This window comes from Antedon bifida, chromosome 8, assembly GCF_963402885.1.
Source record: "Antedon bifida chromosome 8, ecAntBifi1.1, whole genome shotgun sequence".
Lineage (NCBI taxonomy): Eukaryota > Metazoa > Echinodermata > Crinoidea > Comatulida > Antedonidae > Antedon > Antedon bifida.
Window position 1 is genome coordinate 12,932,229 of NC_136233.1, and position 24,208 is coordinate 12,956,436.

Below are 24,208 nucleotides of genomic sequence, written 5' to 3' on the forward strand. Positions count from 1 at the left end.
AACAAAAAAAAACAACAAAATAAATTCTCTTTCAAACAGTAAATTAGTACTAGTATAAAATTATTATATAAAACTTAGTAAAAAAAATGAAATCTTAAGATACATATAGAAGCACTAAGTATCTTAAATAGTTTAGGATATATATCCACAGGCCTGAACTGGTGCCAATGCCATTTGTTACATTTTGGTTCGATTGGAACCACAATTTTGTACCCAAAAACGGACCATTGCCTTTCTGAATGGCCTAGCCTCTGGGCCTTGCCTTTCTGAATGGCCTAGCCTCTGGGCCTTGCCTTTCTGAATGGCCTATAGCCTCCCGGCCTTGCCTTTCACAATGTTTATAAATGGAAGCAGCAAATTAATTGAATAATAGTTGACTTTAGAACAGTAAGTGTGTTATAAAGTAAATAATGAATGTTTTGTATTCAAATCAATCAAAGAATAATATTTTCATACGTTCAAAGTTGGGGTTTTTTTTTTAAATATTTGCCAAGGATAACCATAAGCAATCTCATTCACTGTCCTTCTTAAAGGTGGCAATCCTATTCACAAGACAAAACACAAGATGCTCTACATAAAGAAAGTATTATTACAAGTCTTTGGGAGTGGAGTTGTAATTTGCCGTTAAAAAAATCCTGGCATGACAGGACTTGACTTGAACCCAAGACCCTTGGATTGGTAGCCGAGCATCATAACCACCAAGCCACAACTCCACTCATGTAACTTGGCTTTGTCTCATTAAACTGAAGAATCAGTCCTTCAACTCATAAAAATATTCTTTCCATTCAACTAATAAACATTCATTATTTGTATAATAATTTCACAGGATTTATCGATCCATGCTATTATGAAAACAAGTGAGATACTATTACTATAATTGGCTAGGAGGTCAATACTGTTTTGACGAAATTTGCAAAAAATATCATTGTTTTCATCAGCATATTTTAAAAATTATTTTCTATATAGATAATTTTCTTTTATTTTTTAAAAAAAGGTGTGATTAACTAGTTTTGTGCTTAATTATGAAATTCATTTTTAGTCAGTCAATTGAGGTAAATATATTTCATCTTATTTAATGAATAATATGTCAAATTGTTTACTGTTTTTACTGTTTTATGTAACATTCAGATAAGCACATACAGTATGTACGGTATAGCACATTATGTAAGAATATAAATAAATTCTACAAAAATACTACAATCAAGTATTTGAAATCATAAAAACAATAGTATTTTAACAAATATTGTAGATAGAACACTTATACATATTTATCATTTTGGCCATGACATGTTACTTTCAGTAAAAAAGGAATATTAACAAACTATGGTTACTGCAATAACTGCAGTAGAATAATTGTGATAAGGTTCCTAACTGAATAAGATTATTGATAATATCATAATTGCAACAATATCTCAATAGTTTTGGTAATTTCAAAGTCTATATTATAATGATTCACTTCTTCTTGCTAAACATTGACGTGACTTTAGAACGTGAAGCTGATGACTTGTCTTTGAGGGCGCCGAGACGGTTGAATATCTTGCTTTTAGCGTCCTCACCCATGTTGGCTACAGAATCACCAATACTTGCTAAACTGGCACCACTTGCAGCTCTGCAGAAGATCAAATAAAAAGTTTTCTCTGAAATAACACTAACAAATATTTGGGAAAGGGCTCTTTCAAATCTGGCAATTCTTTTTTTTCTTTCATATTTGAATTGTCTTGTAGTTTCCATTTGGTGCCTGAATATTACGTTACTCAATATTTACTTAATAATCACACAAGTTTTGAAACATTTACAAACAAGGTAAATGGAAATATTGTATATTAGGCTATGGTTCTCATCAAATAATGTTGGTGTGATTTCAGTCAACTGTCATCACCTGATTTTGATCAAAACATGTTGAATACACGTGGATATATCTGAGTATATGGCAGCATAGCTAGGTCTAGATCCTGTATTGCAGAATCTTGCACCTGACTGGCTGATGACAACCATATACTGTAATCTACTTCCCATGGCATAATGGAATGGTCTTATCTCAGAAAACTTTACAATTCTCTCTCCGTAACCTACAAAAAGCAGCTTACACACAAGAATCTGCTATCCTTATTATTGAGCTTTCTGTATTTGTTATTGTATTCATAATAATAATCTCTTAACACACAAAAAAACAGAACAGACATTGGTAACATTTAACTTAAACATGTGTAACTATACTCAAATGAGGTTCTGCACAGTATAGAAAGATGACGATGAACATGTCTCCGAAAAACGCCAGGGGCATAATGGTTTAAATTTAAGTCTTAAATGGACTGATTGCTTTTATAGATGCAGATGTACCATTCATATCCAGACAGTTTAAATAGGTCCTCTTCCCTGTTACAAAAAGTTTAATAATTTGAGTGATTTGTATATACAGCTTTATTCATCAATCAGAATAAAATATTAATGTTAATATTCTTATTAAAATTGATTTCAGTTATTTGTAAAATTGGTTGCTTAGTTTAATTATTGTTTTTTAATTGCTGGTTCATTATATGTGCATTTGAAATTAACTTCATTTATATGCTTTTTGAAATGTATTTTTTAATTATATAAACATTAAAAAAAAAGAAACCCCACAAGGCATTACACTTAATACCAAATGCATCAAACAAAATGAATCATTCTTATCCATGTACAGTATGTGTCAACTGGCATTCCATGCTTGGATCTCTGTAACAATTCTTGAGCATAAAAAGGCTAAACTTAAACAATACTTCAATACCATCCCAAATAAATCCCATAATAGGAACTTTTTTATTGCATCATGTGATGTCACAGATGATAAACAACAGATTGTTTCACTATCATCAGCACAGGCTTAAAGGGTCTTTCACACCTGTTCCGGCACGGTTCCGGTCCGGCGCCGGAAAATCCAATCGAACGTCAATGTTTCGTTTTCACGCGGCTACGCGCATATTGATTGGCGCATAGCCGCGTGGAGCGTCGTGAAAACGAAACATTGATGTTCGATTCGCCGGACCGGAACCGTGCCGGAACAGGTGTGAAAGACCCTTAATCCAGTTTTTTTTTTCCAATTGCTTCCATGCAACAAATGTAACATTTTGAAAGGAAGGAATATGCAGAACAGGTAATAAGCTCTCACTGTAATAAGTTGTGTAATATGATTACTGTGGTCTGATGCTTCCTATGTCTACACACAGTGCAATAAAGAAGAGCGTATATTGAAAACAAAAAACAAACAATAACACCATATAATACATTACAAAATGAACCCAAAAAATGAAACCCAAATAAATACTAAGCCCATGCAAGGCACATAGAACTTAAGCGACTAAAATGCTGTGCATGATGGGAAACAACTTCTCACTGTATGAAAATGAAAGCCAATGACAAATAATCAAAGTAAAGAAGTTTCGTTCCTCATATGTAACAAGCAAACTTAAAAGCTGATGATTAATGGGATAATCTTCTTCATTTTTACTTGTTAATATAATGATGGTATTTTATCTTTATTACTAATATTAGCAGTAGTGTAGATATTTTAAACTACAGTTCATACAGTGGTGTAACAGCTATGAGCGCTCACTGGCTAAACACTGTAGCTTATGGGGGCCTCTGAGCAGTGCCCGGAGGAAAAACAGGCCAAGGTCTCCAGCGTTGGAGGGCCACTTAGGTTACTAAACCAGGGGCCTCAAGCCTCTGCGTTACGCCACTGAGTTCATAATTGGCACTTTCACATTGTGAATAACCTGAGTGTACTCTTTACTGTTTTAAACGTTTGTAATAATTCACAACTTTATTCGTTACATTTATTTATGACATAAGTCACTCTGTATAAAAATTGTATAAGATTGCAATAATAATATTTATAATGGAGATTTGATCCATAAAAACTTGCATTGTAAATAGATAGATAGGATAAATTATAGGATAAATAGATAGACCATCCCAGTTTTCAGTCTCTCCAAACATACTGAACACAATCTTTTAAAAAATATGTAGATCAAGAACTGTGTGTTTGTCTAAACATATTTTGTTAAATCGCACTGTAATATTCTCTCTTGTAGTAGACCAGTATACTGTGTGGTTCATGTGCCTGGATTCCCAAGATCCAGGGTTCAATCCTGAACTAGTGGCAGTTTGTAACTCACTACTAAAACTACTCCACTCCCAAAGCCTTGAACAAGACTTAGTTTACAAGCATAATATAGTTTAGCCATCCTTAATTGGTGAGGGTTTTTTTTGCTGTTATGTGTATGAAATAAATGGAAAAAGCAATTTATGAAACAATAAAAATAAATAAATAAAAAACTGTAATGTAAAAAAAAAATACTTACTGAAAATATGATTTGTGTTTATGGTACTTACTGTAAATGTAATTATGAATAAATCCAAGAACGCCTTGATTGTGCATTAATTATAAAAATTATTATTTAAATCAAATTAATAAATAACGTCAATATGCATCAATCAATATTACTTTTACAAAAGTATTATTAAAACTTTAATAAATGGATTAAAGATTTCTGTTCTGTATTTTATTTTTTATTATAAAATTAGTCAAACTTCAGTTGTGTGTATCCAATATGTAGATGTGTAATTTCTAAATGGATAGATTGTACATATACAGTTAATAAACATGTTTTAATTTAGCGACAGAAGCCAAAGCTATTGATAGCGTGATTGACAAGCTGTTTAAAGTATCACTTGTTACATACAATCCTGTCATCTTACCTTTCTCTACCAGAAATTTTACTTTCAAGATCTTTAATCATTGACGATACCACAACCTGAAAACAGATACATAATATTAAATTAAAAACCTTATAATATCAAATCAATTAGCAAATTTACTCAATTTACGCAAATAAAGTGTCCATGTTTAAGAAAAAAAACTGTAACTAGTGAAAATTGAGCTATAGAGATAGTAACCATTTAACCAGAGACTCCACAAATGTTCTTAAATTAGAATACGGTTGTGATGATGTTTTTTCCTCTAATAGTCTTACGTTGCTTCTATATCAGTTATAGCATAGAATCTTTTATTTTGCTCTATTTCAAAGCGCATTGAGACAATGGTATGTGCTATATAAAATGTGGGTACACCGACATTAAGTTTAAAGCTTTATCAACCAATCTTTTATATATATTTTTACTTTACCTCATGTTCTGGTGAAAGTACTTCCAGATCTTGCCGTAAGCACCGTAAACCTGGAAGCATTGCGTCACGGATTTGAACCTCTGATATAACTAACCAAAGGTTAAAGGCAAAGTACATAAAAAATGCATAGATTTCACACAAAGATATAAACAGCACACATGCAGTGTGCCTGAATATGTTTAGAAGAGCAATTTGTAGCCCATGTCATTTTCAAAATACTAGGATAATATATTAATTAAATTATGTATATAAAAGTCAAAGATAATAAAAGGATACAGCAGCAAGAAAGAGCACTGTAGGCCTCAAATAATCCCATGGCTACCTCAGACTGCCTGTTACGACTTGATGTGTTGTTGTTTGTGTGAGCTATTGCAGCAAGCCGAGGTAAAATAACTACAAAACAAAAATAAATCAAAATTATTAGGCTAGGAGAATTAGATAACAGTAGAATCCCTACTGAAAGGTCCTTTTAATAGAAATGTCCCATGGATAGGGGTTTTAATGTTAAAAAATATATTCTATCTTGTTCCAAAGGAGAGATTATCTTTCATTTGTTATTATTCAAGAATTAACGCCAATAAACCTTGATTTGATATGGAATAAAATCATGTATTTTTTTCAATTTATTGAAATCTAGTACTAACTTTAGAGAGGTACTGATGAGAACCATATAGTTTACCCATTGCCTTAAGTTAATTGAAAACTCAATATTTATTTACGACAGTAGAGTACAGATTAAGATATTTCATTAAAAAATATTTTTTTAAACGTATATACAACACAGTTAAATAAAATGCTATTTTGCTTGTTTGAAAATGTGGTTGATTCAAAAAATAAAAATATTACATAAACGTTGATTGTTATAAGTAAGAGTAGAGTAAATATTTAACAATTTCGTCAACACTGATGAGTAGTTCACATCTTTGAATAAAGAATAAGTACTTACATTCATCTCTAAACTTTGGTTCTGTGTTTGGTCCGACAACGCCAAATATACGAATAATCTCCACCAACATTGAAAGTTCATCTTTGTATTGAGGGTCGTCAAGGAAATGTTGTAATTGTAAATAAACACGATCTAATGTCTAAAAGAGAAACAATTATTACTATTTAGTAAAATATTAGAACAATTACATAGTAAGAATTAAAATATCATATTTTAGTTTAATTGAATTGTATAGTTTGAGGTAATTAATGTTTGTTATTATTTATTCTTTATACTGGGTAGCCTCTTCAGTCAAAGACTGTTCTCCCAGAGGGTCCAGTGTATAGTACACAGTGACTGTGTGTAAACTAGTACACCAGGGTAAACCCCTTCTCATCTCGAAAGATGTACTAGGTTCTTCAAAGTGCACAGGTTTGTAGGTATTTGTTTATTTAATAGAGTGTTATATTTTATTATGCAATATTATTATTATTTAATTATTATTATCTATATATAAATTTACGTAAGGCCAAAATTCGGTAAATCTCGCGTTACTTCTATAATGTTTACTTGATGGTATATAAAGTTGGTTCGTACTTTCGGTACTGATTTTAACCACCTGATGTAACCCTGTTTACTAATTAAATTGAGTTAGATAATTAGTTATTGACAATTAAAACAAATTTAGGTTCAACGATTTGCCCCAAATAGGGGTGTTTTCCGATCGTAGTATACACTGTCTAATGGATGTCTATCCTGAAAAATACCTGCTCACAATAATACGAGGATGCTTCGCATTTTCCTATCTCCTCCTACGATAATTGTTGTTATAAGCTGAAAACCGGTTGAACAGCTCGAGTACAGCATCATAATGTTTAAGACAGACCGATTTTCTTTAAAAAATACTATTTTGCTAAATTTAATATACGTTTTATACAAATGTATTGATTTGTGATGAATGGAACATTCCAAATTATTTGGTTTAACCATAGAGGTATAGGCTTACCTCCATGGTTTAACACCAGTAGGTAAATTTATGGGCCCTTGGAGAATAAACATAATAGTATTGCAATGCTGTACAATACTGTAAATAGGTATTAACCACTTTTGATCGCCATTTTAATCGCATATTTCTTACTGTGAGTGTTGGTACTGTTAGATATAATATAAACAAATATACAAATAAACTTTATTACTGTGAGTGTGGGTAGGCCCTACTGTTAGATTATAAACACATAATATACAAATAAATAAACGTTATTACTGACAGTTGCTTCTCAAAGTTTGTATTAATTAATAATTTAAAAACATATAAACGTCGTAGTGGTGTATCGTGACATGTACTTTAATATTTCAATCGACTATGACAGTGAGTATTAACAAAGTATTAAATTGCAAATGTTTTACTGTATTTAGTGGTATATTATTTATAGACTTATAAAACATAAAAAAAATATTTCATTATTGAGTGGATAAGAATATATTTAAAAATTGTTCCTCTTTGTACCTATCCTCTTCCCCATCCCTCAACCCTAATGTTACATACAAAACACAAATTGGGTTTGTTTATATATAGTCCAAATAAAAAAAGTTTCTCTCTCGGAAGTAATTTCTAGGGTGCTAATTTTGGTTGACTACATAAATCATTGTGTCTATTTATTCGTTTCTGTAAACGACAATGTATTATAGTCCTGCAGTACGTAAATTTGAAATCATCAGTTTTTTCTCGCTGGAATTACTGTGTATTCGAGAACCATCTGTGGGCACGACCTAGATGGTACGCGAGCGAATCGAGCACTGTTGAGTTTCTCTCATTATAACAACTAGATGGTACCACAAACTTAATATATCAACATATTGTATAATAACATAAACATTATTATTACTAACCTCTTTCTGCGTTGTACTCTCTATAATTGCACCAAAAGCAGGAACTGTCGCAATCCTAACCATTCTATATAAAACACAAACATAATAAAAAATTAACAGAGAAACGTAAAATATATATGAAAGTAAATATACAGTATTATCGGAATTATTGTACTAAAATAAAATACAATATTGCTTAATAAGATATATGTTTTTTTAGTAAATTTTATGATTCTTTATTATTAATAAATAATAATATATCTGTAAGTGTAATAATGTGCAATTTTGTTTTTTGTTTTTTATTCAATCGAAACCAACAGCGATAATTACCGCCACTAACAGGTTTGATACAAACAAAGCCAGGACTGTTTAAAACACCTTGATTGGTCCTAACATTGATCAAGGGCTTCTCTCGTCCAGTGCCCACCTTGACCAGAGGAAAGGCATGGGCGAATACGTCTGAGGCAGATACTAGATGCAGGGGCTGCCATAAGAGTTTGCAATGCTTATTTCAAATGCCTAACAGGACCCCAGCTCCATATACAGCACCCGATATTCCCAGATGGTCTAATCAGGCCCAACGTTGCTTAACTTCGGGGTTTCAACGTGGTAAAGCCGTATCAAGAATAATAGAACAAACAATAACTTTATTATTTATATTGTATTATTTATAGCACTCTATAACATTCTGTTATGGTTGGCCTCTTTACAGTTCTTATTTTATGATTTTTCTGGAAAATACCAGGTATACTATAAATGGTCTTAAAACTTACATTTCATCATCTCCTGCAAGAGTAATGAGCGCTGGAACAATTCGTGATGACACCAATCCTTCATGAATGTTCTTTGAAAGTAACGTGAACATGTTGGCTGTAACGATGCGTACACGCGCCGAGGTGTCAACCACACCGTTCCATAGTACTGTTAACAATAGTTCATGATAGGTAGGGTTGTGACTGAAAATAAGAACATACAATAATAATCTCTCTACTCACCACAAAAGATACTCTGGGGTTTTTCTAAGTGCACATGATTAATACTGTATGTGTACATTGGACCTCTATTTTTTTTACAAGATAACTTGTTTCACCAGAATTATGAACAAGGAGGGCCTTGAAAATGCGCTAATTTATGGATATATGTTACAGTGCCCCAATTTTAACCACAAAGCCACTCAACTCGCCCTGTACTGTATAATGAAAAAAGAAACAATCTTGACAATAATTACTCCTGTAAGTAGGGAGGGGAGAGGGCGTGATCAGTGGCGTAACGGCTCAGATGAGTGCTCACTGACTAAAATCCAGGGGCCACGGAGCTTATATGGGCTCATGAGCAGTGCCCAGAGGAAAAAACAGGCATTGAAATATGCCGAAAATGCTAAAAACGTCCGAGGACCATTTACTGTAGGTTTCCTAATCCAGGGGCCTCACGCTTCTGTGTTACGCCACTGGGCGTGATTTGTAATGTACATAATTATGTAGAAGACTTACTGTAATTCTGCGAATGCTAATTGAATGCTATCCATAGATGCGTGATTGACGGCAAGAGTGGCTATTGTATCTTGTAGGAATGTTGCTAGCTGTTTACGATCATCTTCAGTGTTGTAACATGATAGAACACCAGAGACAAACACAGGAACTATTGCTTTGGTTAATGCTGACTGCCCAGATTGTATTAATGTGTCTTTAAATAACAAACAAAACTTATAATCCATACAAAGTATTGCTCCAGGTTTTAGTATTGTGCCAAAAAAAGTTAATATTTTATAATAATATCCTGTTCAATGACATGATTAGTGATATGCTTAAATATGGTAGTGATATGACATCATCATGTCCATATATAGGCACATCACATTGTTTTGTCGCATAAAATTTGGTAGTGTAGACAGAGCTTAAGACCAGTAAGTTTACAATTGTACTGAGTAGTTCACGCATGTGGACAGGCACAAGGATATTTACACAAGTGGGAGCATCCTTATCCTCATTTTTATTTTAGATATGGACAACTTTATACAGATAGGTCAAAGAAAACAACACCCTATACATAAACAAACATGGTTTTCTGTTTAATTAGAAATAAAAAGACTTACCATATTGCTCATCCGGTACATTCAACATAGCTTGAAATTTTGGCTTTAACTGTAAAACAGTAAATGCAAACAAGTAAACAAAAATAGTTTAACATTCAATATTCCAACATTCAAATTTGTTCTTATAGATATACTCAATATTAATAAAAGCTTACCCTTGTTTCTGTAAAACTTTTGCCAAAGGTTTTTGAAAGACTGTTTAGAACCTTTGAAAGTGCCTTTATACTATCAACGTATAGCATATCTAGATTGCAGCTAACCTCAAGTAGCCTTGGTAAACTACAGAGAAATAAATTAAATATATTATATATAACAATACTTAGTTATAAAATTAATATTACGTTTTTAAAGCCTGTTTTCCAGTCGACGTTTGCAACACTTCACGTTCAAGAGAACCAAGCAACTATGAACAATTGCGTAAAAATGTGTAAACATTAGCGATCCGGTTCAATGATCGTTATCGTTATTTATTTTACTTCAACGATTTGAAATTCATCACATTTTATGCTTTGAATCTTTTGAATTAATGTACATACAGTCCTTCAACAAGGATATTTTTTTTAAATAAACCAGATGCCTGCGGGGATAATGATTTGTATGTGTAATAAATTTACTGGCAGTTTACTACTGTTCAGCAACATTCAACATCCCTCATGCCTACTTAGCATTAATTAAGATCTAAGAAATCTATTAGAAAGGCTAGATACATCTAAATACCTTCACTTTTCATATAGTAACTACAGTATTACGTTTTGCAATAAACTATGTGTTGACAATTATCAGAGATAGCGAATCACTCTTTTTACGCTTCATTGAACACAGATAATGATTCACATACTCTTATGTCAAACCATGTATTATTAACTAAACACTGTAGAGAATAGAAACATTAAGCAGAATGAATAAGAAAAAAAATACATACTATTCTTTAAGTACCCAACTATAAGTATCCCATTCCTGATGATTGCTTTGTCCTATATGGCTCTCAAATGCTCCAACCTGAGCCGCCAGCAGCTCACGACTTCCAACTAAAACAGAGAGATCTAGAAGCCCAGAATATGGCTTTGGAAACCTAGTAACTGAAATAAAATATTAAATATCATAAGAACTTATGAATATGCGCTTTAAAGATGTATTGTCCATCTGAAAAAATAATTCTTAGAAATTTTGTTATTGAATATGACATTTTAATAGTTATCCACTTTGACAAAAAATCGAAAACAAAATTTATATACCTGAATAAAATTTTTAGTGAAAGCAAAAAATAGTCAAATTTGCTGGCAGCCAATGGGTTTTTGGTTGTCATTTTAAAAGTGAAAACATTTTTTTCGTGTTTTTTTCTACAGAAGTAAATAACTTTATTAAAACTACAAAATGGCTTATTCAAAGTCTGATTTAATTAATCTTCTATTGTTCATGTTTTTGGGGGACAATACATCTTTATGTTTTAATCAGATATATTATTAATACACATAAAAGCTTGTATTTTATTCAACTTAAACTGTAGTGTGAAAGGTCATCATCTTGGCTACCTTCTAAAGGTTGAGCTCCTTCAATATCCAGACCTTGTGTGAATGGGGCGGATAGTAAAACAGCTGCAAATAGAACAGGCGTCAAGGTTTGTAGTGTTTGACAATACAGTTGTATAGAATGTACATCTGCTGCATTGTCGGACGATGGATTGCTTTTCACATTCTGTAAGACATAACACCTGAGCAATTACAAACATAATTCAATGGATTTAAATTTGGAAGAAATTTATACACACTATGAGATACATTGTTTAATAATAATAATACTTCATTCTCATATAAGCACGCTCTCAATGCGCTATACATAACTTAAAATAGACAAGAAGTGGCAATAAGTTAAATTAATGAAAATCTTGTTTGAAAAGGAAAGACTTCTTCTTGAAAGAGCTTAGAGTGGCACACTATATGATTGAAATTGGAAAGGAATTCCACAGGGTTGAAGCTGCCACAGCAAAAGTTCTTACATTGAAAAATTTCAACTATTGTAAAAATCAACGTAATTCAGTTCTTTCTGACATTTTTTGACTTTTTTTGGACATTTTGATTTTTTAATATAAAGAATACAATTATCATTTATGAGTTAAACTAAAGTTTAATAAATCATAAACAGAAAAAACATGAACCAATCACACTACGCCAAAATGTGGTTTTTACAAAGTCATAATTTTTAACGATTTTGGAAGATTTTTAGGCTTTATGGGGTCTAATTTTGAGAGCGTTTACTGCAGTCTCAACAAAATTAAAATAATAGAATATAATATACCTTTACAGAGTCTTCAAGTTTCTTAAGCATCTGGCCAAGTATTTGTTTTTCTAGACGGCCTAACTCTAAGGCCCAGCTTGAAAAAGACGGCAAGAGCACCTTCAACGTTGTAGCTACCACTGCTTCTGAACTGTCGTGTAGGCCTCTGCATAGAAGCTCCCAGCCTAGGTTGTACTTATCTTGGTCGTCTACCCAAGTGAGAACAACTCCTAGGCTCTTGATGACTGCCTGACGTACTTCATTGGCTTTGTCATCTAACATCATTTGAAGCATGGATAGCAATAGAGAACTACGTATTTCTTTCTGAAATGGAAACATTTTTAAGAACATTATTGATGCATCAACCAAACTTTTAAAGATGTATTGTCCCCCAAAAACATGAAAAATGAAGATTAATAAAATCAGACTTTAAATAGGCCATTTTGTAGTTTTAATTTAAAGTTATTCACTTCTGTAAAAAAAAACGCTAATTTTAACCAAAAACAATTGTCTGACAGACAATTTAAGTATTTTTTGCTTTAAATTGAATTTTTTCAGGTAAATAAATTTTTTTTATCCAGTTTTTACAGTGACATTTTGAAATGATGAGATGTATAGTGCTGTATCATTTGTATGCTTACAGAAAAGAACTCTAAATTGTTCTAGTTGTCGTCCACACCTGTGCACAATTCAGCCCAGTAGGCTGCAAGTCACAGCTTATTCCCCGACATTTGCGAACACGTATGTGAAAACAGTTGAATGACTGTATCTTTCATTCAAAAACCAGATTTAATGTTTAACAGTTGTTGTTATTACTTACAGTCAGATGTGGAGTTAGCACACCACAGGATTCAGCTACTAATAATCTACGTTCTTGGTATTTATGACTAATCTCTTCCCAGCATTGCGGTAGTAATTCCTCCTCTAGTCTAGCAGGCCCAACATGCTGGGCAAACGCTACACAACCTCGAAGAATCATTTGTCTACATAAAAAAAAAAACATGATTATGAATTCCTTAATAATTAATGTGTAAAGCTCTGTCTGCACTATCAAACTAGTTTGACAAAAAAGGTGTGATCTGCCCAAATATGGTAGTGATATGGCCAAATATAGTAGTGAAATGACATCTTAATATCAATATATGGGCATATAACTTTTTTTTTTAAACATAAAGTTTGATAGTGTAGACAGAGCTTTAAAAAATTCTAATAGATAAACAAAAAATCTTACAAAAAAAGTATGACATAATAAATATATGTAATTATAGGGCTTATTTTTATGACTTAAAAATCATGGCTCACCAGAAAAAGTCTTTCGTATATAATTTAATAATTTTTTTCAATGGCATTTGAACCTGCTACCTCTGCAACATAGGGTTAGTGGCATTTTATAAAATGGTATGGTCATTCTGAACTTATTTTAATTATTTATGTTTACATACTAACAGAGATTTAGTTTGTAAGCACGATAAATTATAAAATAATCTATCCATCCTGTAATTGGCGAGTTTGTGCTCGCTGATGGATGAGTATGACATTTTTAAGAAATGAAAAAAAAAATTATCTTTAATATATTGTATTATTATCCAACTGTAATCAACTCATAGAGTAAATATTAAACTCATACAATACACATACTGATAGATCACAAAAATAATCAATCTGAGATAATCAGATTAAGCTTAGTTCATCAGTATATAATTGATTAATTTACATTCAGTGTATACCAGGAAAATGTTAACTACAGAAATATATATTCCTTGGAGTATTCTTTTAATTTAGTATTCAGTGTAGAATAATTTATGTAACAGAATTAAGAGAAGTTCATTTTACATACAGCTGGAAACAGTCAACATGTAAGTATATGCTATAGATACCTGTTTCTATATGATATCTATAATAAGACAATTACCAAATATTGTGATTTGCAGGTAACCTATCTTAAAGAGATATTTCCCCCTTTTTGGTTGTTGAATACACATAATAAACCAAAAATTGAATCAGAAAAAAAAAAATGTACCTGATGTACCATAATAAAGACAATAATTATTATAATATTCTGTAATTTTCTGAATAATCTAAATTCATTATTTTTGTTTTGTTTCTTGGTGAAAGTAAATATATTTATTTAAACTACTTAAATACTAAAGTTTGATTTTATTCATCATTATTTTTTATTGAAATAAAAATGGAGTAAATAAACATAAAACTTCACATAGAACAGTTGCTAGTGACTAAAGGTTTTGTATAAATAATTCAAAATCATGTATCTTGTCAACATTAAATATTTATTGCATAAAATGTCATCATTGCTTGTTGGCAGGTAAAGAATACATTTGTTTTTCTAATCTTTTGTTATATAAATCCTTTAATACAAAGAAAGGGTACAGTTTTAGCAGTTAATTATTTTTTTGTCCGTTTCGTTCATACTCTTATCTCACAAATATATTCATTACCTTTGTTCCTCATCTGGTTTCTTGATAAGATTAAATAAAATGTTTAGTAATTTATCCCGTTCTCTAGTGTCTGGATGGAGACTGACTGTATACAGTATCACTGGAATTAACTCCTATTATAATAAACAAATATATTATCAAATCTATGTTAAATTATTCATTTCATTGTTCATTCCAGACAAAACCACAGACAAAAGTTCAAACAATTTTGTGAATTAATATTTTTAGTATACTGGTATTACAGAATTAGCATAATAGCGAAACAAAACATGGTAGAGGAGAAGGTAGACAGCTAAAACCCAGGTGGAAGGTCTAACATTTCTCTTCCATCCACTTTAAAGCGCATATAATTATATTGATTTACAGTATAAAAAAATCATCTACTGGCAATAAAGAAAACTTTCTTTCAACCATTATTTTAAATTTTATACTAACCATTATTTTTGTGAAATAACGTAAAATTATTTTTTTTAATATATATATTTTTTTATTTTTTTGTGTACAAAAAAATGCAACATATCACTACCTTATTTCACACTAGTTTGATAGTGTAGACAGAGATTAAGTCTAACATGTTAACTATGTCCAAATGACATGTGATATATGTGATATATATTCAGTATTATTGGGGTTTTTATGAGTTTGTATGAATATAGAACTAGGTCATAACCTACACACAAACATCTACATACTTGGTTATCTATAATCTTTTGTTTTACTTATCAAATTTTTTTTTTGTATTTTACTTTGGTTGGCTGATTAAATAATTTTAAAATAATTTAATTAACTATGTATGGAATTTATACATTACCTCTCTTTTGGCAAGTAGAACATTGGGTACAATATGTGGAAGGCATCGAGCTAACATAAGAACAACGCCTTCATCATTTCTGGCAATTTTAGAAACCTCCTCAGCTAGTCTTCCTTCTAAAATACTGTCAGCATATGTCAGGTTGGTCATTGCTTCTCGGAAGGCATCAGAAATGTTTCTGTAATAGCAAATATTCATCATTATAATCGTTTTAACAACCTTTGATAAAAACATAGAAAAACATTTTAAGTCTGTGTAGGAAGTGAAATAAATGACAGGTAAAGCTTCGGTTTCCACTTAGACCTGTGAGTTGACCAATCACAAGCAACAGTTATGATTGGTCAAATTGCTTGCGGTACGCTTACGTCCTTGTGGGAACCAAGCTTAAGTGATGCCAACAGCAGGGCAGGGAGTTTATTCTCTTGTATAATAGTAAGGCCTTAATGGTAGGCTGTCATTGTTTTGGGCTAGTAGTAATGTACTACAAATTAATCCAGTGGGATGGTACACAAGTACTCTACCAATCCCAGGGTTCGGGGTTCAAATCCCTACACTGTTCACAGTACAATTCTAACTTAGTTTAAAAAGCATAGCCTCAAGGCATCTGATAATATAGCTGATAGATATGGTTGAAAAAAAAAACAAAGACATGGTAATCTTCATGATACAAACCTATTTAACTTTTCCTCAGCTCTACCCTCGGGTTCTTCTCTAACAAGACTGCCCTCAAGGTCTGCCCCACCAGTCACATTTCTTTCACTGATGTCCCGTCTTTCTAAAGGTTTATCAGACGAAGACAAATTAGCTGATGTATTTGCGACATTTTGCGAAGGTTGCGGTGAACCTACTTGGACGACCATTGAATCTGCCTCGGGACTCGTGTCGGTATCCTGCCCTCTCAGGTCTGCTGAGGTAGATTCGTTTTTCTTTGGTGACACTATAGGACTGATCATAGGTGTTGACATTTTTGGTGCATTTAATTCTTGAATATCTCTAGAAAAATAATATAAATGAATGAATAAGGATTCAGTGATATCATGAAAGCCGGTTTTACCAGAAAGATGTACAGGAATAAATTGGTTTTCAACTGCAAAATAAACATGACGCTTAATTAATAGTGAGAGGCCTACACATTAAAAACATTGAACAAGAAAAATCAGAGACTACATCTTGTTAATAGGATTGGTAAAGTACAAATATTTGAATTTATCTTTATCACTTATTTATCCTACAATATACACCTAAAACACACCTAAGATTTGGTACTAAATTGTTTTTTATTAGTCTTGAACTTGAAGTGGAATTGATATTATAACAATTGGGAGAACACTGGAGGTGGAATCTGAAATGATGTTTTTACAAGATGCTTTGACACTAATAATACAAATAATAATTTGACTTTTATTACCTTTCAAGTATTTCAATCTGCTTTTTTAACGTTTCCTTTTCTTCATTTAATGTGATTACTTGTTCAGTTAATTTCACCAATTGTTCATCCTAGAAATAATATTTAAAAAATATATTATTACGGTACAGCTAAATATTTATTTAAAAATAAATCTACAGTATACAATTTTAATACTAAATCAAAGAATAATTGTTTTACTATTCAGTCATAATTATTTTATTTATCATATTATGATGAATTGGCACTATTATTATTAGTTTGTATCAATTGAACTTGGTGAATCATCATGAAATGAATGCTTTAGGCACTCTCTGCCTGCAATTTAATTTATGTTACTGTGCAATGAAAAGCCATCTAATTTATAGGTTTTTCCCTCATTTAGAATGCATACAGATTTTCTAATGGTACTATAGTCATGATATATGCATGTACAGTATGATAAGATTATCTGTCTTGTGTAAAACTCGGTCTACACTATCAAACTTTATGTGACAAAAAAATATGATGTGCCCATAGTATATGGATACGATGATGTCATATCACTACCATATTTTGGCATATCACTACCATATTTGGGCATATCACACTTTTTTTGTCACATAAAGTTTGTCACTAGTTTGACAACAATTAAAATTAAACTCTAGCTGCTGGCTTATCTTTACACACTACACAGCATTACTGAATACACTTAGTAGTACAGTACATTCACTTATTTTTGTGGACTGAGAGAATGGTTACAGAGTACTAAACAAAATATATATAAAAAACACATTTTTTAACACTACCATATAAACGACTGTAACCTACTAATAATGTAAAGCTCTGTTTACACTATAAACTAGTTTGTAACTGATGATGAAATGAAATTACTTGGACCCAAATGATAATAATACAAAACAACATTTTATGGTAAACATTAAAAAATAAAAATAACTTACAAATTGTTTTCTTTCCTCTTCAGCTACTTGAACTTGATCCGCCTCAACTTCTTCCGCTTGCTCCTCCATCACAACATCCTCTCCACATCCAATGTCTCTGGTCTCTTTGGCAGGAATAACATGGTTGCCATAGTCACGATATAGATGTAGAACATCAGGAGGACGAGATATATTCAATCCAACATCATCCCAGTCATCAAAATCCTACATTTAAACAACATTTTAATTTCTCATAAAGTTTTTACTAAATCCTTGTATCTACTGTACACCATCAAACTTTATGTGACAAACAAATGTGATGTGCCCATATATGGACATGATGATGTCAATCACTATCATATTTGGGCATATCACTACCATATTTGGGCACATCACACATTTTTGGTCAAACTAGTTTGATAGTGTAGACAGAGCTTAACACCAGAAGGTATAATATCATTTGTAAAGTTTCCAAAATTTTAAGTAATACAGTCAGTACTAATGAGCATTTTTTTATAGTCCTGTAAATTGCTTTTTTTAACATCAAACTATAGTATTTATTGTAATCTAATATTCTCTATCAACACCATGCAGTTTTGTTGCATAGTTACGTATCTTTCCTGAAATATTCACATAATTAAACAATGTAAATATAAACAATAACTATTTGTATATGATGATACTATGCATAATCAAATAAAATGAATTTACAATTACAATACAGTATTGGCTAAATGTACAATGTTGATTAGACTACTCATATTGTAGGGAGCTTTCATTTTGATCAACAATCTACAAATCGATGATGTGTCATCAGTCGTCGTCAGGATCAAGAAACCATCAAAACTGTGCCGAGGGTGGAAAGTGAGGAAACACTGTTTGTAGCAATATCCATGCATACAGTGAATAAATCATTGCGCTCTTTGGTCGCCAGTCATCACAAATCGAAAGTTCCCTACTACTCTGTACAGTGTCTACAGTACTAAATTTTAGTCTGTAAATTATTAAGCATTAATAATTTAATTAAACTTGAAATGATAAATATCATGAAATCTTTGAAAATGAGAAAAAGTCGTCCTAACCAAGATTTGAACTCGCAACCTCCTGCTTGATATGCAGATGTCCTAACCATTAGACCACTGGGGCTTTCATGTAAATAATTTATTCTCCAAGTAGGATTGCAGCCTAACATCTGTAATAGCCTTAATCTTTTTAAAGAGTGCTAATAATTCACTGGGATTATTTAGTGCTTTACAAGGATCACATATTCAAGTTTTCTCTTTTTACTAAGAAATATTAGTTGAGCACGCAAGCTTTTAATGTGTTTCATTTTGTACAAAGTAAGAATAAACTCCATGTATATGAGTGGTAATTACAGTTAGCTATGATCGATAAAAAAAGCTGAATGTTTTATTTATTCATTCATTTTTTATTTCTTTTATAACCATTTTATTTACATTACTGCTCAAAAGCCCCAAATCAATCAATCATACAATTTTTCAATTATCACAAAATCAAAACGGTACAGGGTTCAGTAATAGCTTTCCTGCCCCAAACTAGTTATCCATTCATAGAGCAAGGAAGAAAGTCTATCTGGTGATTATAACTACAAAATGGATCTAATTCTTTTGCTTTAGTTGATTGAAGATTGAAATGTTTTTTTACGAATAGAGTATGATGATGTTTTAATAAATTTTGTAACAATTATATCTGATGTACTGTAAGTAACTGATATTCATAGTTGAATGTATTACGACAACTTTACTGAGAACCATATTTTGACAATGTAATATTAGGGCTCGCCGTAAATTGCTGTGACGTTGTTAACATACAAGAGATATGGTTCTCGGTAAAGTTGTCCTTTAAATGTTATATTATTCATATTCTTAATACTTTTAAAATGTTTATAAATTAAATTTCAAAAAACCTGATCCTCATTCTCATCTGAGAACGTAATTGATGTAAGCTTGTACTCATTCTTCAACAGATATTCATTAATGAGAAAGTTCAACGCACGCTTCTCGTGAGGTTTCAACAAGTCCTGCTAAACAAAAACATTATTGTTATAATAAACGCAAAACTTAATCAATTAAATGAGAAAAAAATATAGAGGATCAAGATTTGGGGACCATAATGGAACCATTTTGATGTTCAAATAATTGAATAGACTTTAAATATCAATTAAAAAATCATGAAATAATTTCCAAATAATTAATTTAAAAGTGTCATATTCTTTTTGTACATCAAACGGAGAATATGCATACTGTAGTTGTTAAAGATATAAAGTACTGTATTTTTGTACTTGCTTTTTTTAAATTTTTGATTGAACAAAACAGTTTGGAGGATTCGCTAAACATACTAATAATAATAATATTATTTGCCACTTCACTTTTGTATCAGTGGCACACTTCAACTTGTGAAGGTGTTTCCATTAACATTTAAAAAAAGTAAAAACACAATTTTAGAACAGTAAACGCCCGGGGCGTTTATTTGAGTAAATATGGTAATCGATCACAATTCAATAAAATAAAAATAGATTTCATTTAATGACTTACAGGTACCTCACTACTTGATGAAACATTATCATTTTTACTGTGAGTAGGTGACGATAATTCACACTCTAAAAAAAGAAAAAATATTAAATGTATAACTTAAAATTCAACAAAAGAATACATGTAAAAGACTCCTTTTGAAGGGCTTAAAAAGAGAAATCGGCGTCCCTCTTTACTACTACTACTGGGAGAATATCCTGTGCTCAGCTTTCCCTTTTCCCAACATTATAATATAACTATTATTCTTCTTTATAAAAAAGCAATTCTCTATTGAAGTTTTTTTTCTAATAATATACTTATTTATACCCTATACTATTAATACATGTATTGAATACAAACATTATTCATAATAGTTTTTCCTCTATTTTTTATGCTGGTAAAATATTTGAATGAATGTAAAGGATTAATCCTTTTCTACAAAGGTACTATTGCTGTACTACAGTACAGTGTATGGAAAAATATATAATAATAATAGTGTTTTGTATTCAATAAGAGAACAATACACAAATTACACACAATCATAGAGGAAATCGTAGATTATTTATAGCAGAGAGACCCATTGTTCACATTGTATTCATTCTAGATTAAACTTCATCCACTCTCAATGTAATTATGATATCATCACTAATATTGTAATTATTAAGGACATTTCAAATAGGAATTGTAAATAAATGTATGTGCCGGGTACTAATACTGTATGTTTCAGATAAAATATGATTCAATTTAGTGTCTCTTTTTTTGTATAGTTTTTTAATCATAAGTACAGTACGTAAATGATAACTTTTGTAACAGTAGTATTATAATAAGTAGCAGCCTTGAAAACACCGATATGATGATTCAAGTGTTGCATCTGTTTTGAAATAAAGTTGTTATAATGTTCTTATACAAAAAAAGACAAATTGTTGAAACGTCAAATTTATAGCAAAGATAAAGTAAATAAATTTAATTAACCACTTTATGATTGATTATGAATTGATATTAATTATTATATTATGATTGTAATGATTGGTTTATTTTATTTCCTTGTTTGTTTAATAATAATGACACAATACCTGAAAATATTTATATGAAAATAATGAAGTAATGAATATAAAATAATAATACATGTGTATTCTTCTAAATAAAGACAGAGACAAAAGACATTTTGAGAAATCAACATTTGGATCTACAGTATTTAATCATGAAGATGAAAATGATCAAATACAGTACAGTAGATGTTTTGTTACTCTACACTCTATTATGTTACTGTAAATCTTGTAATAGTAACCTTCCTTCTAATAGTAACATACCTTTATAAGTCAATCTATAATAATAACCCATGGGGGTTACTATTAGAGTCACAACTTATGTCTGATGCAGCTGTATTTTGAAAATAAGGAGATAATGCATGTTGATCTCGGGAGTCGGGGAGGATTGAGTGTTTTTGTGAGTTTATAAAATAAAGTTCAACCAAATTTGTTTATTCATGTACTGTTTTATTATTTTGCTATGAGTTCCTGATTGGAAAAGTTGGGGGTGGGTTACTATTATCAGGTGCCTAATTTAAGATTAGTAATAGTAACCCACTACTCTAATAGTAACATCCCTCCCCCCTTCTAATATTGTAGTAACCCACTCTAAAAAACAATCAAAGAATAATAACACAGGTTACAATTAGAAGATTTACGGTATCTAAAATCATTTACTCAATCTTCTGGTTTATAATATAAATATGTTGCCAAGAAAGACATATTGTCGTTATGGAATGTCCATAATTTACTTCATAATATTGAAAGGTTTATTCATAAGGATTCATAACTGACTCTCTACGTAAAGAATGCATTAATATTAATAATTAATATTTCCAAATTTACAATACAAAAGCTTTAGTTTAATGGATAATTAAATTTAACCTCAAACCAGTGAGTTGTAATTACAACTCACTGCTCAAACTGAATCAATCAACATAGAGATAGTAGGGATTTGTGACAATGACAAGTGAGTAACTGTAACAAGGAACATGCAAAAAAATGATTAGTTTTCTGACAAAATCTGGAATAATTTATACTACATAATTTACTGTAAAATAATTTATAGACTTCAAGAAACTCCAAACTGCCCATTGATGATATAGGCTACATTCCATTTTTCTGGATATTAAAGGATTCTTTTAATGTCTGTATTTTAATTATATATATTACAATTGTGCTTAGAATGAAGGCTTTTAGATTCATTACACATTAATTAGTAAATAGTATCATAAAGATTAAATTATAAAATCATATTTTTAAATCATTGAAATTAAGACATTCCAATTAATTCCAGATATACTGTAAGAATACAATGTGTATTGTTTATTACTAAATGTACCTTGTTAAGGATTATAATAACTATACAAAGGTTTGCTAATAAAGAACTTTTTGTAGTAATTATAGTAATCTGTCGTCAGTTAGTCTATATTGACAAACTTTTATTTCACAGTACATTAGTACAGGTATAATAAATGATGAATATTATTAAGATTGCTGCCTTTTGATAGAAATTTTGCAGTAATCAATTGTTAGTCATACTCTGCTAAAATTTAGTTTAATGCACAGAACATTATGAAAAAAATAAAGCTACTATACATTTTAATACACCCAATTTGCATTATTTGGAACCAGCCAAAATGATTATACAATGAAAATTAGTATTACCTGCGGCCTCTGTTAAATTTACTCTTAGAGATTTAATTGTTTCTTTCGCTTTTCTTAATTCAAATTCTAAAACGGCACATCGTTCATCTGCCTGATTAACACCGTCATCAGAGTAACGGGCAAAATCCAAAGAGTCAAAGGTCGCGACACTGGAAGTACGTTCTGACAGAAAACAAAACAAAGGGTTACTGTAGGAGGAAACAATCATAACTGAAAGTAAAATAAATATAAAATAAATACAAACAATATAAATACTAAATATACAAGAGGTTCAGTTTTAGAAAAACACAAAACAGGAAACTACAGTACTAACTATATGAATACAGCACATACACCAAGTAATGAATGAAAAGGATTTAATATTTCGCTGTGGCTAAAGATATGGTACCGTATCCATACTTCTAAAAACTAAAGGTACGGTAATTATAGAGGGTGCTTCCGTTTGCTAAAAGTAAAAGGTATGATAAAATTGCATTCTTATAAACTCGTACCCAAGTATAAAACTCGTTCCCTCTAAATAACCTCTCTGAAACTAAAATAAATGTAGAGAATCCATCAGATCCTGCAACTCGGGCTAGGGCCGTAGCATAGCCTCATCAGTCATCACACACATGTTTTCATTATTTATTTTATTAATTAAAATTCAATAATATAATGTAAAAATAATATTAAAAGAAATTTAGAATAAACTATAAATAGTTTATGATTGAAAATTAGCTTACGTAGTGGTAGAGATCCTGCATCTTTGAATGTATTATCTTGCCTTTCAAAATTCCCAGGGTTAGAAAAGTAATCGCGGAGGCGGGGCAGCTCTCGGCCGCTCTCTACCAACTCTGTATGCAGTTCGAGGGCAGTGAGAACCAGGTTGTCTTTGATTAGCTTAGCTGCGATTATATCCCAGTTTAATTCACTTGGTTGGGGTGTTAACGTTTCTTTACGAGTAGATAATTCTTCCTGACTACTATTTACATCAACTTCAATACAATCTGCAATACTAACACCGACAGTATCTGAATCAATATCATCTAAAAACGGATTGTAATTGTCAGCCATGATGATCGA

General features: G+C 31.1%; 1 protein-coding gene across 2 annotated transcripts; it reads right to left on the reverse strand.

The window, feature by feature from the left end:
- Positions 1 to 1,422: 1,422 nt before the first annotated feature.
- Positions 1,423 to 24,206, reverse strand: LOC144849663 (RAB11-binding protein RELCH homolog). 2 transcript variants are annotated; one of them, XM_078706652.1, is made up of 24 exons: positions 23,869 to 24,206; positions 23,147 to 23,308; positions 20,475 to 20,539; positions 19,847 to 19,963; positions 17,941 to 18,144; positions 17,003 to 17,091; positions 16,267 to 16,587; positions 15,595 to 15,772; positions 14,784 to 14,896; positions 13,148 to 13,310; positions 12,349 to 12,651; positions 11,586 to 11,748; positions 10,976 to 11,132; positions 10,209 to 10,332; positions 10,054 to 10,102; positions 9,452 to 9,644; positions 8,735 to 8,917; positions 7,983 to 8,046; positions 6,114 to 6,252; positions 5,444 to 5,560; positions 5,168 to 5,256; positions 4,741 to 4,796; positions 4,344 to 4,407; positions 1,503 to 1,609 (listed from the first exon to the last, which is right to left on the reverse strand). In XM_078706652.1, exons 1-23 carry the CDS (start codon positions 24,197 to 24,199, stop codon positions 4,386 to 4,388), a joined length of 3,402 nt encoding a protein of 1,133 aa, XP_078562778.1. In that variant the 5' UTR covers positions 24,200 to 24,206; the 3' UTR covers positions 1,503 to 1,609; positions 4,344 to 4,385. The 2 variants fall into 2 exon arrangements, with proteins under 2 accessions (XP_078562777.1, XP_078562778.1); XM_078706651.1 differs by lacking the exon at positions 4,344 to 4,407 and having other exon boundaries at positions 1,423 to 1,609.
- Positions 24,207 to 24,208: the final 2 nt, after the last annotated feature.